The 18,783-nt window shown below is 37.3% G+C and overlaps 2 protein-coding genes across 2 annotated transcripts; both read left to right on the top strand.

Annotated features, from left to right (window-relative positions):
* The first annotated feature begins 10,093 nt into the window (after positions 1–10,093).
* LOC132624306 (tubulin alpha chain-like) lies at positions 10,094–10,548 on the top strand. The gene is made up of 2 exons (XM_060339106.1): positions 10,094–10,346; positions 10,445–10,548. The coding sequence occupies exons 1-2, from the start codon at positions 10,094–10,096 to the stop codon at positions 10,546–10,548; spliced, it is 357 nt and encodes a 118-aa protein (XP_060195089.1).
* A 5,646-nt stretch (positions 10,549–16,194) lies between these two features.
* On the top strand, positions 16,195–16,993 carry LOC132622954 (agamous-like MADS-box protein AGL29). The gene has a single exon (XM_060337647.1). It carries the CDS (start codon positions 16,244–16,246, stop codon positions 16,784–16,786), a length of 543 nt encoding a protein of 180 aa, XP_060193630.1. The 5' UTR covers positions 16,195–16,243; the 3' UTR covers positions 16,787–16,993.
* Positions 16,994–18,783: the final 1,790 nt, after the last annotated feature.

Genomic DNA, 18,783 nt, shown 5'->3' with positions numbered 1-18,783 from the left:
GTGTTTTGTTGTCTGAATTAGGTGTTTGTAAGGAAGTAGGACTGGTAAGTGTATCTGAGGGGGGAGGGGGGGTCTAAGCCGATATCACAGGAAACTGAGTACCAACCTTCTTACTTGCCATTTGCTTCTATTTGTGATCATGCACCTTCTAATTTTCCTCAACTTGTGCACCTGCGATTTGTACCTGGGAATTTGTTCCCTTTGTTTGTTGTTGTTGTTGTTGTTGTTGTTGTTGTTGTTGTAACTTGTCTCCTTCGTGGTGATGATTGAATTTTTTTGATTACCAGAACCTGATCATGCTATAAACCTATCTCCCTTTATTTCTTCTTGTTTTCTTTGAAAAGATTCCGATTAGATTAAGTAGTTGAAGGGTCATTATTAAGAACGAAAATTGTTTTAAGATTGTTTTGACTAATTGCTCACATAATATGCCTCCCGAAATCCCTTTTCCTTTACTCAAGGCCTTAAGAGTATAGCTATGTGTGAATTTACATTGATCCTAATTAGCTAATATGTTTGTTATATGCCTGGACTTGTAAAAAGGGAGGTGAGTTTAAAACCACTAAGTATAAATATGTGCACTAAGTCACAGGCTCTTCCAAAGTTTTTTCTTTGTCTGAAATAAGTTAATGTAGTGTCTAAGGTCTCAACCAACCTGTTGTGCCCTACCTAGGCCCTTTTATACCTTTGATTTGGGATTCTAATTGTTTGCTTACATGGTTAGTGTCATTCCTTGCTTATTTGGGCATCAGACCTCTATGAGGATGCCTTGTCTGCATGCTGAACTATCATTTGCTTGCTACTTTGATTGTGTATGTCCTCGGGTTGGTTTGAATGGGGCTTATGGAATGGATTGACCTATAGGGAGTATAGACCCACCTGTGGTCAGATTGTGAAGGCCAAGGGAACTTGAATTACTTATAGTGGTTGGACCTGATCCATGCTATGACTTGAATTAGTTTAGTTATGCTTTAGTGGGGGTTGGGGGATTGGGGGGGGGGGGGGGTTTAAGAAATGGTCATGACCCTGGTCTAAGATGATTGTGTCTGCTTAGTTGAATATGCATACTTGAAACCCTTTTGGATTGAATTCTGGGTTGCTAATAACTTGAAAATGCAAACCTCCATCTGATCACAAGGGGGTTGAAAGTGAACTAAGGTCACATGGCCTAGGATGTGTCTTTTAAAGGTACCCTGGAGAAAGGAGAAAAGGAAACCAGGCTCAACCTGGTTTATAACACGTTTTCGCTCAGATAAAAGGCCCATGACACTTCTATGGCCTATGGGGTTGTGTGTTCATTGCAAAGTACCTTGGAATCACATAGACCCAACTCGTAGACTAAATGAGGCTCCCAGATTTAGAGTTAAGTGTACTAACAGGAGTAATTGGTGGCTTGACCAAATTGGGGAGTAAGTGTGCACCTGTGATTGAAGTTAGGCAAAAGGGAAAGAGATTAGTGGAATTGTGAGGCTGTTTCCTTGACCATTATCTTCCTAGAGTGTAAAAGATACCTTTAGATAACACCAGGCTGTGAATATGAAAATTCAGATATAAGAGGGCCTTGGTCTTGTCTCTCTCCCTGCCATATCCAAATACCTTAATTTGTTCTGTCTGCTTTTTCATTGGCAAGATGTAAACTGCTTTAGTTTATTTCATTTTGGTGTGTTTTAGTATTGGCTTGCCTTCCAGGTGTGTCACAGTTTGTGTGCGTCTTACCATGGTTATGTGTTTTGATTTCCTATCCTTAGCCATTCCATATCTGTATACTGCAGCCTATGTTGTCTCTCCATGATCATGTTGCTTTGTTCCTTGCTCCATTTATGTTACACTGGTGGGCTGCAGTTGTGTTATCCCCATGACTGTATATTTTGGTCCTTGCCTCTTTGTTCATATCAGCTTGCCTTGAGTTCCTTTTATGAGTATATGTTTGGTCCTAGTTTTGCTACTTCAAGCCTATGTCTAGAAGTTTTACTTGATTGTCTCTGTTCCTTGGTTTGCATTATGTTCATGAACATGGCCAGTTATATTATGGTTTGGTCCTGGGATCTGCCTATATGTGGGTTACATTGGTATGGGATAAGGTAATTTGGGGGGTAGGGGGTCTAGTCTTAGCCTTGCCCGTGACCAGCCATGCCTGGGGTTCATGAAACCCCTTGGAACTTATGCGGCATCGGGAATACGGGGGCGAAGACGACCCTCCCTTCCTCTTTGTTACCAAATACCGCCAGTGGGCCTTATGGTATACATACGTATACACCTGCATATTTGCCTTGCTTCATTGACTTATAAATTTGCTTGATACATAATACACATTTGATACGGGTTTTTTTTTCTTTCTTTGTTTGTAAATATAATCGTGATGAGTTCAGAAAATTATAAACTAATCGGGTTTCTTTTTCCTTTTCTCCTTCACCACATGACCACTCGAGTCGGGGTCAGCCTGCCTATTGTGCCTCAGGCCCAATAAGGAATATTCTTTCTCCGAAGATACCGAGTCTGCTAAAATAAAATTAAATAGCTTGGCGCGCAGAAGGCCTAGCCATGGGTGAAAATGGCTAGCTAGGGGCTTGGTACGCCCCTAGTCTTTCCATTTCCTTTATTTGTTTCTTGTTTTTCCTCCATCTTTGAGCTTTGTGTGTATTTGTACAAAAACTTGTAAAAACGCATGTCATAGTGGAATCCATATCATATGAACTAGTAGTCTTAGGATAATGGTACTTATGCCGTTTAGATTGACTTTAAGTCCCCAAAACCATTTTCAAAAATCCGTATTTAGCGTAATGATTTTGACAAACTTAAATAGATAATTAGCTAAACTATTTTTGACACAGTTTAATTTTAAACAAAAAGAGTATTTCAAAATCACAAATGTTGCAACGTTGTTAAAGAAAAATGGATTGAGTTTTTTTTAAAACCAAAGCATATATTCTTTTCTAAAAAACCACGTTTTATTCAAAATAAAGCCAGGTATTTTTTACACGGTTTAAGTTTAAAAGGGTATTTTCAAAATCATGAGTATTACAATTTTATGGACTGAGTTTTGGAATCAGACTGAGTTTTGGAATCAAAGCACATTCTTGATAAAAATCAAACCAGGTTTGGTTTTAAAAATAAGGCCAAGGATAAATATGCTTTTTTGATCAAACGAATCTAGCAAAATATTTGGCCAAAAGCCCGCTGGTTTTAGAAAAATATGGCCAGAGCTGGCCAGGTTCAGCAAAGACAAAAGGGGAATTTTTGGCCAAAGTCCACTTGTGAATAAAAGAATGGATGACGTCGGGTATTTAAAACTCTGTGCACAAATTTATTTGGGCCAAGCCAAGAAGGAAAACAAACAGACCTCTTTAAAAATGGAAATTTATTTGGCTACACAATCCGAGACCAAATTTCATATACTTATAACAAAAAGACGTATGTTTTAAAACAAAACACATTCGTATATACGAGTTCTTGGATAAAGCGTTCCAAACGTATTAAATGGATCGATCCAAATAAAGTATGAGTTAAAGCATGGACAAGATTATACACTCAAAACAAGTTCATATTTTTCAAAAACATGCGAGTAAAGATGACAAATTTATATTCATTTTCCATAACACAAAATACATCATCCTTGATACTAAGGGAGATTATTTTATCCGGATATTATAAATCCGAATCTATGTACCCTATATATAAAGGGAATGTGTCCAAGTTCTTTTCTCAAAATGACATGCAAAATGACAAGATTTTTTGCGAGAATAAACATTAAACAGACAGTTCATGCAAATACTCATACATTGGAATTCGAAGGTCAACCGTATAGTACGGATCCTTAATACTAAGGTGTCTAACACCTTCCAATACTAGGGTGCCTAACACCTTTCCTAGGGGAACCCTTACCTAGAACTCTGGATTACGAAGGATTTTTCACGGTATTTGAATAAACCCTTCATCCTCGTTTTTTCCTAATTTCCTAAAAATTAGGTGGCGATTTTTTTCTAAACAAAGTCCGAAAGAGCACCAACGAGTTCGTAGTAGCTTTTATGCCTTAACCCGCGTAAAAAGTGAACCGCTACAATAAGTATCCTCGAACATTACTCACTCAGAAATCAGTCGCCAATCATCAACAAAGAACACCGCTAGACATGCCAAATGTAATGCAATAAATGATAAAAATCTCCCTTGTCTGTACACACATGCTAAACAGTAATGTTTTTCCCAAATAGCCATGACCTGCAGGGGACCCATGGTGTCCATGTACCACTCGTTCCGGAACGGACCTTGGACCACAAGCTCATAACTAGGCTACATCGTCACCCCCTGTCAAATGTGCCTTAAGAGATGTATATGTCTCATAACAATCATCATTAATAATTGCCTCATAATCACATCACAAGAATAATTCAAGAATACGTATCAAGTCAACACCAATGAAGTATAATCAAATATCACAAGTCACAATAAGACTCACAAATAATATGCTCAATGATAATATAATATGTAACTATCTCAATTCGTATCCGAAGGGTATATATGAACACCTCTCTTTCAACGGTCTTAAGAATACAATTCAAGTTTATCAACCTCAACAATAGAGAATCACTTCACACAATTTAATCATACAACTAACAAAGATCACCCAAACTCCATGTCCGAAGACCAAGACATGCTTTCTCCCACAAATTCTACGACATATACAATCAACTAATCAAACTCTAACTCAAGTTAATCATAACCTACCTCAGAGCAGATTTGAGCAATGGAATCACTTCGCAACAGCCATTCTCTTCCGCAATGCCTCAGAACGTTCAAAGTTTAGAAACATTAATGCTAAGTAAGTAAATGAGCATTCACTCAATAATAACAATTTGGGAAAGACAATCCCTCCACTTCTATCCTTAATCAATAGTTCACTTTCCTTAGGAACATATTCATCCTAATTCTAGTCTCAACAATCATATTAACTCTATTTATGGGTTCTATAATCAATTCAACCTTACAAATCTGATTTTAGCCAAAGTTCTCATTTTTATTGGAACTCTAGGTCTCAACAAGCAATTTCCATCATTGCATAATCAGTTCTCATCTTAGGAAGTGATAATATCTTCTCTTAGATGATCAAACAACATTAAACAACAATAAACAGTAACCCATTAGTATTCTAGGGTTTTCTTGGTGTTTGTGTTCTACCCTTCAATTCCCATTAAGGGTCTTTTGATTGGAACAAGAATCTAATATGAACATTAAGCGAGAAAGTTAGTGATTAAGGCTGACCTTTGATGGAGAATAGTGCCCCAGCCTTAGAAATTCGCCTATATGCTCTTGGGAACTGTTTTGGGGATTATGAGAAGTGTGGGCACAAAATAACTACATAAACTCGTCATTAGACTTAAGTGATCTTCGTTGCAGTGACCCATGTCTCGCTGCAACGGACTCGTTGCAGCAAATAGGTCCCTCGCCGTAATGAACCCTAGGATTTTCCCACCCTTCGTTGTAGCGAACCAAGTCTTTGCTGCAACGAGGCGTTGTAAACCTGTGAGCACGGAAATTCCAATAATTTTATACTTAGTCTCTCAAAATCATTCTAAGGCCCTATGAACACAAGCCAACAACCAAACCAAGTTAAAAACACATCACAGAGTCACTTACATATCATGAAACACAACATACATCACAACCAAATTATTTAGGTTCGCTCATTTCTAGCCTCGGGTAAGTACTAGCAAGGATAGAATGGTCAAAGCATGCATAACGACCAAGCGGGTCGTTACAATATGTTTCTCCTTTTCCTTATCCAAAATCATATTCTCATATTCCAACATGAAAGCATTACAAGAATTCACATTAAAATAACCGGACAAAATAGGGTGCCATGAAGCTAAAGGTACATAATAATATATTATATTATTCCTCGACATCCCATTTCTCTCAGGCATTTGATCGAACATGTAAGGAGCGGCTACATCTCTTTCAAATTTTGAATATACATCAAGAAAAAAATCAGAATCTACCTCAGGGCCTTCTAGAACTCGAGAAGGACAGAATTGGGAATGCATGAAGAGTACGAGAGTTCCAACTTGTATATCCTTCGTGTCTCTTGTTATCACTAGCTCATTTGCATTGAAATTAATTTCTTCACTATTGAAATAAGTTGTAAACACTTTGTTCTCATTTTTCATGGAAATAACATCGAGAACCAAGACTCCAAAATCTCCTATATCACTGTTATCTTCCACACGATTTGCAACAAGAGACCAACCTTCAGAAGAATCTACATCACCTTCATTTTCCATAAAAAGTGTGGCATGAAGCATGCCTTCAAGAAGTTCAGGTTTAGTGTTGAAGAATTTCTATCCAGAGAAGAGATTTCAGCAACAATAAATTATGGCTAAGATTGTTCCCCCAATTGTTGCTTCAAGATCCATCTATCCAACAATTCCCGTGCGCATTTCAAGCCTTCTTCCGCATTTTTGAGTTTAATTGCAATGTTTACTCGATATATGATTTTGAAAGTTGACATTCATCTACAGTTCAAGAAGCTTAAGGCTCTGATACCTATGTTAACCAAAAACAAGAACTCAAAGAATTGAGTTCGAATAATTGGAAGATCGGATCAGGAACTAGCGGAATAGTTTAAGAATCCCAGTTAAGAAGGAAGGCAAGAGATGGAAGAAGAAGAAGAAGAAGAAGAAGAAGAAGAAGAAGAAGAAGACGAAGAAGAAGAAGAAGATATTAAGACCAATTGTTATTATATTTCTGAATGAATGATTTGATCTAAGTAAAAGAGTATATATGGAATGAATCAACTAATCTGTAACTGTTTCTAACAAACTTTCCCTCCTTTTCTCATTAACTAATCATAACTAAAATAACCAACTGAATGGGTTGATGTTGGATCTAATAGCTAATTTCATATATCAGGTCGTTATATCAGTCCCACAAACATAACAAGCCCTAGGTTCCACCATCCTCCTGTGAATGATTTCCCTCTCCTCTTCATTCTGATTGGATCGCTGGACAATTTTTTTTCGTTAAAACTATTACTTCATCGGAGAGAGTGAAACTAAGAGTTCCGGTAAGTCTTAGCGCACGTGGATCATTTGCATGCCGATGACCTTTAACTTCAGTGGGAAGTCTTCTGAAAGTGGGTCAATTCTAGCATGTTTGGACAAGCTTTTGGAAGGTCTGCTTAATTTTTCAAAAAGTGCTTATTTTAAAGACAGGAAGTATCTGGCCAAGCTTTTGGGTGAAAATAAGTGCTTATGGGAGTAGCAAAAGCTTACAAAAGCCTCATTGATGACCAAACCTTCAATGATGAATTCATAATTAGCAACATAATTTATACTTTCAACAGAAGCTTTAATTCAGATTATACCTTTAGCAAGGAGATCATGGATGATCACTTGCACCTCTTGGACTTGGGTAATGACAGGCTTGCTATGTACCATCTTAAAGTCCAGAAATTTGTCTGAAACAAACTTCTTCAATCCGGCATCCTCGATTTTATATTTCTTTTCCAACCGATTCCATAGTTCTTTTGAAGTTTGCACATTACTATAGACGCTGTAAAGATCATCCTCCAGTCCACTAAAAACATAGTTCTTGCACAAAATGTCTGAGTCCTTTCAAGCCTCCAGTCACAATAAAATGTTCATTCTCGAGAGTTGATTCCAGCAAAACCAGAACATTCTCTTTAATGAACTTCTGTAGACTTAAAGTAGTCAAATAGAGGGACATTTTCTGCTGCCAGCAACAAAAAATTAACAAACGGTGAAGTTTTTAAATCTTCGAATCAAATAAATTTTCACAGAACTAGATTTAATAAAGCGTTGAAGTTTTTATTTCTTCAAACAGAATATTAAACCGAAGCTGAGCCGAGCGATGACAACAAGATGGGAGATCTCTTCTCAACTCTTTAAGAGCTAGAAGATGTGTATCTATATATAAACACATGACCCTTTTTTTCCACCACTAATGAGGGATAAAGTTCTCATCTAACTTTGCTCAAATTTTGTAATTTTCCATTCATTTCTCATTCACACCAAGTTAACTCTAACATCTTATTCATATGTTTGAGTTTTGAAAATATTTGTTTTAGGGAAGTGTTAGCTTTGCACTTACCTACTTTTTGCCTATGGACAGAGCACGTTACCTAACCTGTTCTATAAACGTGTTTGCGGAATAAAAACAAACATGAAGGTAAAGGACATAGGATTTTTACGTTGAAACCACCCGGCTCAAAAGGTGATAAAAGCCACGACCTACATATATGTAGAATTTCCCCAACAACTTCATTACAACAATGAGCCAACTGCAAATTAAGTTACATACTCTGCAACCTAATCTCTACAACAGCCTTGCTACCCAACCTCTGACTAGAAATATATCTTCAAGCTAGACTCTAACTTGAAGTTTAAATGGTTTAGATCTACGTTTATGCTTCCTAATAAACGGATAAAGATACACTCAACAAACCAAACCTAATACAAGATATTTAGACTTGTGAACTGGAGAACATTATATAGTAAAATAGTTCCTTCAATTTTTCTTCTTGCACTAGGGACACAACCTCGAATTCTTGAATATTCTTGGATACATCTACTTCACTCAATATTTTGAATTCTCGCTTTGTGGGTGCGCAAACTTCTTCTTAAAAAGACCTGGATATGTATAGCCCTTGATGCTCCGCAGGTCGATGAGTACAAAACCTTGTCTTAGTCGGTCAATGATATGTAATGGGGTTTGTTTAGCATTTGGATTCTTGCCTTGTTGAGTCTGCTTCTAATACGTGTAGAAGGCTTACTAATCCCTACAAATATGGCAAGAAATCTTTCATACTTGACCGTCAAGTTCTTTCCATGATTATGCAAATCTTAGTTGTTGTAGGACTTGCCCTGAAAATGTTCACGAAACTGTTTCATCCACCTGGTTCGTCTGCCTCTGAATCTCTGTACTGTCTGAGATAGAACATATTCATGTACCTAATCCACCAGTCTCTTTCATTCTTCATCTACTGTTGAATTTTTTATGAGATCTTGTTTGGAACATGTTGACAAACCTGTTTCATATAACTGTAAGCTCTGTGTCTGCAATTGGTCTTCTCCACTCCTTCACCACTGATCATTGCTAGGTCATTCATCCATTGCACCTGATGACTTGTGATCATCCCTCTTTTGTATATGATGGCTCTTTGGTATAGAACATGCTTGCACACTTGTTCTACTTTTCATTGAACTGATTCTTCACTGAGTCATCTATCGCCCTCTGTGTCTCTCCCTTTTGTTGCCTTGTTCAGTTGTTCTATTCATTGAGTCATTTATGCTGCATAATAAATATCTCTATAGGCTGGGTAACTTCTTTCTCTGTGCTTGTCTGTATCTGATGGAACATGTCTGTGAACTCGATTCATGTGCATTACTTGCAACTGTATCTGTGATCAGGTCTTTGGACTTGTTCAATGTGCACTGCATTCTTGCTCATTCAAACACCTAATCTCTTGTGTTTGGAACTTCTGCTTCATGGTATCACTCATTGTTTGCCAGTTTGTCAATCATCAAAACTCATATATGCATTAGTCTAGCTAATGCCAACAAGAAGGTTTTCAGTAGAAAAAATTTCCAACAGTTAAACTTATATATTGTTGAAAGTGACTACATTAGAACGCTAAAATTCAACTTGGAACTTGGAAGAAAGGGAAGTAGGAATAAGGGAAAGTGGATAGCTATATCATATGACTGTCATATACTCTGCCTACGAAGACATATAATAACGAGTTATGAATTTGCACTCTAATGTTATTGTGAGGATGGAACAAACTAATAAGAATTCAAACTTCGGACATGGAGCATCCATCGACAAGTTTGAGAGGAATTGACATCCACTAGGAGTTCCTCTAAAGAGTTAGGGCATGTAGAATACTATTAATTTTTGGACCTCGCTATTCGTAGAAATTAGGTGTATAAGCAATATTGTGATAATTGAAGTCATGAGTCTGAAGCCTCCAAGATTGACTTCAAAAAAAAAAAAAAATCGTGGAAAACCTTTTACATCATCACCGACAATGACTCAATGAGATCAAACGGTTACTATAAATATGAAATATTTGTTCTTAATGGCAAATGAATGCCTGAAACTTAGCAATTCATGTTTATTCCTATCTCTTAAGAAATGTGTGAATAAGACTGTTAAGGGAGGTGATGATGCCTTCAATACATTTTTCAAAGAACTCGGCTTAGGGAAGCTCGTTTCTCATATTGCTTTTGTTGATCTTAAGCCCAATGTTATTGATGAAGTGAGAACAAGAGCATTTAGCCAGCTATTTCAGCTTGATCAATTGATTGTTGCAAACAATTTTGCACAAGGCCGCAAGTATATATTTTGCACCTAATTCAATTGTGCCTTACTTTGATCTAATTATATACGTAACTCTTAATTATTGAATTCTCTTTTTCCCCTTTACCAGTTGGAAGGGAGATATTTGATCTTTGCTTGGATTGGATCAGAAAGGTTGCGCTTGGTGTCTTTGAAGAGATCCTTGATGACAACTCAGCAGCTGCCAGCTCATGACAGCTCAGTTACTTGAGTTAGATATTTTAGAGTTAGTTGTACAACTGTTAGAATTAGTTAGAATTGATTCGGTTAGCAGTAGGAGCAGTTAGTCTATATAAGTTGATTGTATCTCATTTTTTATTCCTGAGCTTCATAATCAATAGAAAACAGATTTCTTCCTCTACAAGTTGTTATTCTCACTTGCTTCTAAATCAATTTGATAGATTGTTTAAGTTCCCCGTGTGGAACTTATTATGGTATCAGAGCAATTTGATTGAAAGGATCTAGGGTTTTTTCTTCATCACTTGTTCGAAGAAAATCGAGAGATTCTTCATCTCAGTTGCAATTTTTTTTCAGTTGCGATTTTAGGTCAAAGATTCCAGTTGCAATTTTAGGTCAAAATGGGAGAAACTGCAAATTCAAATACGAATGCATCACAAATGAAGTTCGATCACAATCATCCTTTGTATTTGAGTGCATCAGATTCGAATGGAGTTCAAATTGGAATTCAACTCACAGGAATGAAGAATTATACATTGTGGAGTAGAGCTATGAAGCTGGTTTTGTTGACTAAGAACAAAATTGTCTTCATCGATGGATCAATTACTCGAGAAACGTATGGATCAGATTTGGTGAATCATTGGGAGCGAAGCAATGCAATGGTTATCTCTTGGATAATGAGCAATGTGAATAAAGGATTACTCAGTGGAATTTTGTTCCGATCAGATGCGAAGGCTGTTTGGGAAGATTTGCGAGAAAGATTTGATAAAGTTAATCTTTCGCAGATCTATCATCTTCATAAAGAAATTGCTACTTTGGTTCAAGGTGTGCAACCTGTCTCAGTGTATTACTCCAAGCTGAAAGATCTCTGGGATGAGTTTGACTCCATAATTCCACCTCCATGTTGCGATTGTCCAAAATCTAAGGAATACACTGATCATCTTCAAAAGCAAAGGTTGCTCCAATTCCTAATGGGATTGAATGATGGATATAGCCATGCTAGAAGTCAAATACTCATGAAGACCACATCACCAAATGTGAATCAGGCTTATGCTTTAATTGTTCAGGATGAGAGTCAAAAATTTATATCATCAGGAGGTTATAATCTGGGAGGTGAAAGTGCCGATCCAACAACACTATTTACTACTAAAGGAGGAATACAGAAAGGCAGAAAGTTTCCGTCTTATCTGTTCTGTGACCATTGCCAAATGAAAGGACACACCAGGGACAACTGTTATAAGCTGATGTTGTGTGAATTCTGCAATCAGAAGGGTCACATAAAGGAGACATCCTTCAAGCTTAAGGGCTATCCAGCTGATTACAAAGGAAAGACGAAAGTGAGTGCTTTGGCTGGCAATGTAGCACAAGTTGGGGGACATACTGAACTGCCCCAAGGTAACAATCCTATGCAGTTTTTCACAATTGAACAATACAATCAGATCTTGCAGTTACTGAAGCAAGGAAAAATTGGAGAATCAAGTGGACACACAACAGGACCTAGTGTGAACATGGCAGGTAATGCATTGTACATTGATAAACCTGATTGCACCTGGATCATAGACACAGGTGCAACCAATCAGATGGTTGGAAATGAAAACTTACTAGCACATGTTACTAAAGTAGGTAATGAAGTTGGTTAAGTGCAACTCCCTATTGGAGAAACTGCAAAAGTGTCAAAAATTGGTGATTGTGAGTTGGAAGGAGGTGCACTCATCCAACATGTTCTTTATATACCAGCATTCAGATTTAATCTCTTGTCTGTCTCTAAGATCACAAGAGCTCTGAATTGTTGTGTTTTGTTTTTCCCTGATTTTTGCATATTTCAGGATCTCCAATCTGGGAGAATCAGAGGGATTGGTAGAGAGTTAGAAGGGTTGTATGTTCTGCTGGACAGGAAACAAGATATTCCCAAAATAAGCAAATCCTTGGTGGCACATAATGCTCCTGATGGACACTTGTGGCATAAAAGGATGGGTCATGTCCCAATGAAAGTTTTAAAGAAGTTAGGTTATTTCAAAAATAAGTCTCAGTTTTATCTAGCTGATTGTGAAATATGTCCCTTAGCTAGACAAACTAGAGTACCATTTCCTAGTAGTACTAGCAGATCCTCTACTGTTTTCCATTTAATTCATATGGATGTTTGGGGTCCCTATGGGACCCCTACTCATGATGGAATGAAGTACGTTCTTACTTTGGTGGATGATCACACAAGATGGACATGGATTTTCCTTTTGAGGTTAAAGTCTGATGTAGTTATGCTTCTCAAGAATTTTATCAATATGATTCATACACAATTTGACAGTAAAATCAAGTGTTTTAGGTCTGACAATGGTTTAGAGTTTGTCAATCATGCTTGTGTTGATCTGTTCAAGTCATATGGCATTATTCATCAGTTGTCTTACCCATATACCCCCCAACAAAATGGGGTGGTAGAGAGGAGACATAGACACATATTAGAAACTGCTAGAGCCATAAAATTTCAAGGTAGTTTACCTACTCAGTTCTGGGGTGAGTGCATAGAGAGTGCTGTCTATGTTTTGAACAGAATTCCTTCAAGTGTTTTGAACAATAAATCCCCATATGAGATGATGTATCATAAGGAACCTGATATTTTTCACTTCAGGGTAATTGGTTGTGAGTGTTTTGCCACTGCTTTACCTAAAAGGGACAAGTTTAGTCCCAGGGCTATTAGATCTGTATTGTTGGGATATAGTCCACACCAGAAGGGTTACAAGTTGTTTGATCTGACTAATGAGACCATTTTTATTAGAAGGGATGTTCATTTTAATGAGCATATTTTTCCATTTCACAAACCTGGTTTGGTGCAGGATCCATTTTTCAAGGATAATTTACTGGTTCATGTTGATGAACCAGTTGTGGATACGACTTCCATTCCTTATACTTCTGAATCAGATGATATTAATTTTTCAAACATACATGATCATGTTGTTGCTGATGGCCATGATGATATTCCAGTTGCACCAGCAGATGTTACATACATTCCTGTTGATGTTCCCACTGTACCAGGATCATCATCTCTTGAAGCTTTGCTTGACCCTGCCCCTGTCATGGCGCCTTCCCCTTATTCTAGATCTGGGAGGGACATTAAACCCCCCATTTGGATGAAGGACTATGTACAGTCTAAGCATCCTACAGAAGCCAATCAATGCACGTATCCTATCTCTAATTCCATTGCCTATGATCATTTACCTGCTCACTATCAGGGGTTTACCTCTAAGCTTTCATCAGACACTGAACCACAATCATACAGTGCAGCAGCTCAGGATCCTAGATGGGTATCCGCGCTATGCAAGATGAAATTGATGCACTAGTTCTCAACAATACTTGGACCATTGTGCCCTTGCCTAAAGGGAAGAAAGCCATATGATGCAAATGGGTCTACAAAATCAAGTATAAGGCAAGTGGAGAGGTTGACAAATTCAAGGCTCGGTTGGTTGCCAAAGTTTATAATCAAAAGGAAGGCTTGGATTATCAAGAAACATTTTCACCTGTGGTGAAAATGGTTACAGTCATATCTGTCCTATATGTTGCTGCTGCTAAGGGGTGGACCATCCATCAAATGGATGTGAACAACGCCTTTTTGCAAGGCAATTTAAATGAGGAAGTGTATATGATAATTCCTCCAGGTTTCAGTAATTCTGGTGACAAGAACAAGGTGTGCAAGCTGCTCAAGTCCCTATATGGACTCAAGCAAGCTTCACGGCAGTGGAACATTAAACTCACCTCAGCATTGCTTAGTTTTGGTTTTTCTCAGAGTCCTTATGACTACTCACTGTTCATCAAAAGAATGCATGGTCAGATGGTTTTGGTTCTAGTCTATGTGGATGACCTGCTTCTCACTGGTGATGCTCCTACACTCATTCAGGAAACCAAGTCTATTCTGCAGCAGAATTTTAAGATCAAAGATTTGGGCACCTTGAGATACTTCCTTGGCATAGAATTTGCCAGGAGTTCTGAGGGTATCTTAATGCATCAGCGGAAGTATGTTTTAGAATTGATTGCTGATTTGGGTTTAGCTGGCTCTAAACCTGTTACATCTCCCATGGAACTCAATGTCAAGTTCACTAGTGTTGCTTTTGATAAGTACATTGGAGTCATTTCTGATAAAATTCTTCCTGATCCTACTTCCTATCAAAGACTTATAGGGAGACTCCTTTATCTATCAGTTACTCGAGTTGATATTGCTTTTGCTGTCCAATGCCTTAGTTAGTTTATGCAAAGTCCAAAACAGTCACATATGGAGGCTGCTCTTAGGGTGGTTAGATATCTTAAACACTGTCCTAGTCTTGGCATCATGCTTCTTTCAATCCATATCTTGAGGTGTTTTGCGACGCTGATTGGGCTGCTTGCCCCAACACCCGCAGGTCCGTTACAGGTTATTTGGCCAAGTTTGGTGGTTCCTTAATCTCTTGGAAATCCAAGAAGCAGGTCACCATCTCCAGAAGCTCTGCTGAAGCAGAATACAGGACCCTGGCCTCTGCTGTTGCTGAAATTGTTTGGCTTGTTGGGTTGTTCAGTGATTTGGGTATTTCATTACATCAGCCTGTTCCAGTTTTTTGTGACAGCAAATCTGCCATACAAATAGCTGCTAACCCCATTTTTCATGAGCGCACCAAATATATCAACATTGATTGTCATTTCATCCGAGAAAAGATTCAACAGGGCTTGCTTACTCCTTATTATTTAGCTTCCTCAGATCAGCAAGCCGATATTTTGACTAAGGGACTTAGCAGGGTTCAACACAACTACCTTTTGTCCAAGCTAGGCTTGAAAAATATCTTCACTATGCCTACCTTCAGGGGGGGGGGGGGGTGAAGAGATCCTTGATGACAACTCAGCAGCTGCCAGCTCAGTTACTTGAGTTAGATATTTTAGAGTCAGTTGTACAGCTGTTAGAATTAGTTAGAATTGAGTCGGTTAGCAGTAGGACCAGTTAGTCTATATAAGTTGATTGTATCTCATTTTTTATTCCTGAGCTTCATAATCAATAGAAAACAGATTTCTTCCTCTACAAGTTGTTATTCTCACTTGCTTCTAAATCAGTTTGATAGATTGTTTAAGTTCCTTGTGTGGAACTTATTAGTCTTCCCACTTATATAATAATATGATTTACTTATCTATGGGAGTTATTGTTCATTTTAATTGTTAACTGTAACTTAAGAAGACTACAAAATTCAGGGAGTATAATTACTTTAAAAACATTTTTTTAGAGAGCACGATATGTGTGTTGTAATATATGTTATGTGAATTTAGTGTTACTGAGCATCGAATTGTCTATATGACTTAAAAGTGGAAATCTTAAAAATAACAGTGAAAGTGATAAAGATGATGTCAAAAAGGAAAATAATTAGGTAAAAAAATTTCATAAAGCAAGGCAAGGTTAAAAAGTAACAATAAATGCAACTAATTAGAGGTGTAAAATCACATTATACGGTTTTATGAGTTAGAGTTGTAGATTTGTTCTTTATAATTGCAGTGAGATAAATATAATAATAAAATTTTATTAAAAGGATTCATGATAATCTTGTAATAAATTCACATAATGTGAATACATTAATTACACATGACAATACGCTTGACAAAAGAAGTCATGCACCAACTATAAATTACATGGGCATTCCGCTCGACATTGCACAGGCTTATTCAACCAAAACATCTGCTTAGTTTCTTCTTTAAGTATTTTCTTTTTGCAATGGAAAGGAAGGTGAGTAGGGGTAGGCAAAAGATTGAGATGAAGTTGGTTGAATGTAAAGAATCACGCTACGTTACCTTTTCAAAAAGGAAACAAAGCCTGTTCATGAAAGCGGATAAGCTTTCAACTTTGATGGGAGCAGATGTTGGCGTTCTCCTCTTTTCACCTAGTGGAAAGACATATTCCTATGGCTCCACTAGTATCGAAAATATAATTAATAGATTCCTGGAATGGAGGCTAGATAATCCCCATGTTGTTGATCAACCTGATGTGGGGAAGGCCTTTGATGATCTCTATGAAGAATTTCAGGTAGTGAACGAGAAGAAAGAAAGTCGAAAAAGAAGGTATGAGATCTTGTATCCTGGTTCAGAAATACCGCCTGATAAACGCAGGTTGGAGCAGTTGGTAGCACTCAAGTTGCGGCTGGACAAAATAAAAAAAGATGCAAAAAATAATATTCTGGCTGAGCGAGCCAAATTGGATTTGAATATTGTCCCGGATCTATATGAGGGGGAGAGTTCTGGAACTATGAAGCAATGCTAATTGGAGTTCTTGAATTTGAAACTAGTCTTAGGAGGAGAATTTACCAGTGCAACTATCGAGTCTTTTAATTAATCAATTATGTAGTCGTCTTTGTTGTCATGTTAGTTGTCGTAAGTCTTCAATCATTAGGAAAAATGTTATGTAGTTCTTATGTTTTTTTGTGCTTCATGCAAATCTAATATAATAAACTCTTCTGTGATAACAAAATGCCATAGGATTTAATTTGTTTCATCTTTAATCCTTAACGATGCTTTGTTGTTTTCTATATTGGTAGACCAAATAAAACATTTTATTGAATGAACAACGTGAATTGATAAAGGAAAGAAATTCATCTTTTACCAAATTTAGGAGTTGAATTTGTAAAATAGTGTGAAATTAGTCAAGACTTATCACTCAATGAATTTTAGGACCCATAACACAAAAGGTCCTTTTATGACGCCACTGCTTAGCTGATGGAAGTTATTATTCTGACTAGTTTTATTGCATCCTTAAACCGGTTGATCCATTATATTCTACAAATTTGTTCAGTGACTTTGTTGCATTAGTTGAATTTTCTTTAAAAGGGATTGATTTTATCGAACCAACACTATACATACTACACTTCTAATATAATTGCATTTGTAGAACTCATAATTTGATTTTTAGTCATCACTTTCTAGAACTCATAATGTACACATTGTTGCACTAGTCATCAATTAAAATTGCTGGCATAGACACTAGTTGGAACAGAGATATTGCTGGTTACACTTCTTTTCCATATAGTAAACGAGTAGAAGATTTCATCCAGAACAGTTCAGCAATCAAAGAAAATTTAATTATATTCACTCCAAAGAACAGTGCATGACTGTGATTACATCAAGTGTGGTATCCAAAAACTGAAATTGGAGATACATTTTAACATTCTGAAATTATATTGTTCATTGTGCAATTGCATAAAAGAGTTGTGTGATCTGACACCAGCTGATGTAGTATTGTAATGAGAGACCTACTAAAATAAAATGATAAGAAATCACAGTAAAAGGTCTCCCTCTACTTACAAGATTTGTTGAACTCAAAGATACCATCGCCAATTGTTTCATTTTTCATAGAATACTATTTGATGTTCTATATATCAAGAACATGTATACCAAGAACAAAAGTACCAGAATTATAATAAGTAAATTAGTTACAGCAAGTGCACATCAATCATCTGAATCAAAAGCCACCCTACAATGGCAGCCATCACCCGAGAACAGTAATAGCAGCCATCACCCGAGAACAGTAATAGCAGCCATCTACATTAACACTACGCTTCTCCTCGAAATATCCCTGATTCAGTCCTTCGGCTTGAGGCGTTACCGAAGTTTCTACATAAGGCATCAACTCTGTTTTCAAGGCCACAATGTTATGATCCCAATATGGCTTTCAAGATAACAATCAGCATAGTTTAGCATCATGTAGTGTCACCGAAGACTATGCCAAAAGGAAGTAAACATTCAATTCTTCAAATTAACACATCATCATTCTTGATGGTGCTTTAACAATTCAATCTACTTCATCCAGTAGCCAAACTAGATTTTAATGGAACAATAAGATCCAATTCCTTAGTAAGCCGACTGGAGTCACCTTGAATACTATCACATTAGGTTGTGACACCAAAAATAAGAGACCAGGAAATGCAGCAGCACATCAATCTCATTGGAGATTGAAAGAGCATTTTTAAGCCGCTTCACAGTGATTGGTGAATTCAATGGCATCATATACGAAAAATCTGTTTTGTTCGATATGAAGGAAAATATTTTCTTAGAAAATAAGTGGATGTCTTGCTTATTTTTCTTGTGTTCGGTACATAAGCCAAAAATATTATCCTAAAAGCATTTGTATATAATCTAAATCTATGAGAGGCAGGGTGGGAAGTAGGGGTGTGGGGTGGTGGGATGGAGGGCTACGGTGGTGGGGATGAATATGAGGTATGTTGGAGGGTCTAGAGGACACAACCAATATGGAGCACCACTTGT

Source organism: Lycium barbarum, chromosome 12 (genome assembly GCF_019175385.1).
Source record: "Lycium barbarum isolate Lr01 chromosome 12, ASM1917538v2, whole genome shotgun sequence".
NCBI lineage: Eukaryota > Viridiplantae > Streptophyta > Magnoliopsida > Solanales > Solanaceae > Lycium > Lycium barbarum.
This window is presented reverse-complemented; position numbering and strand designations above follow the sequence as displayed.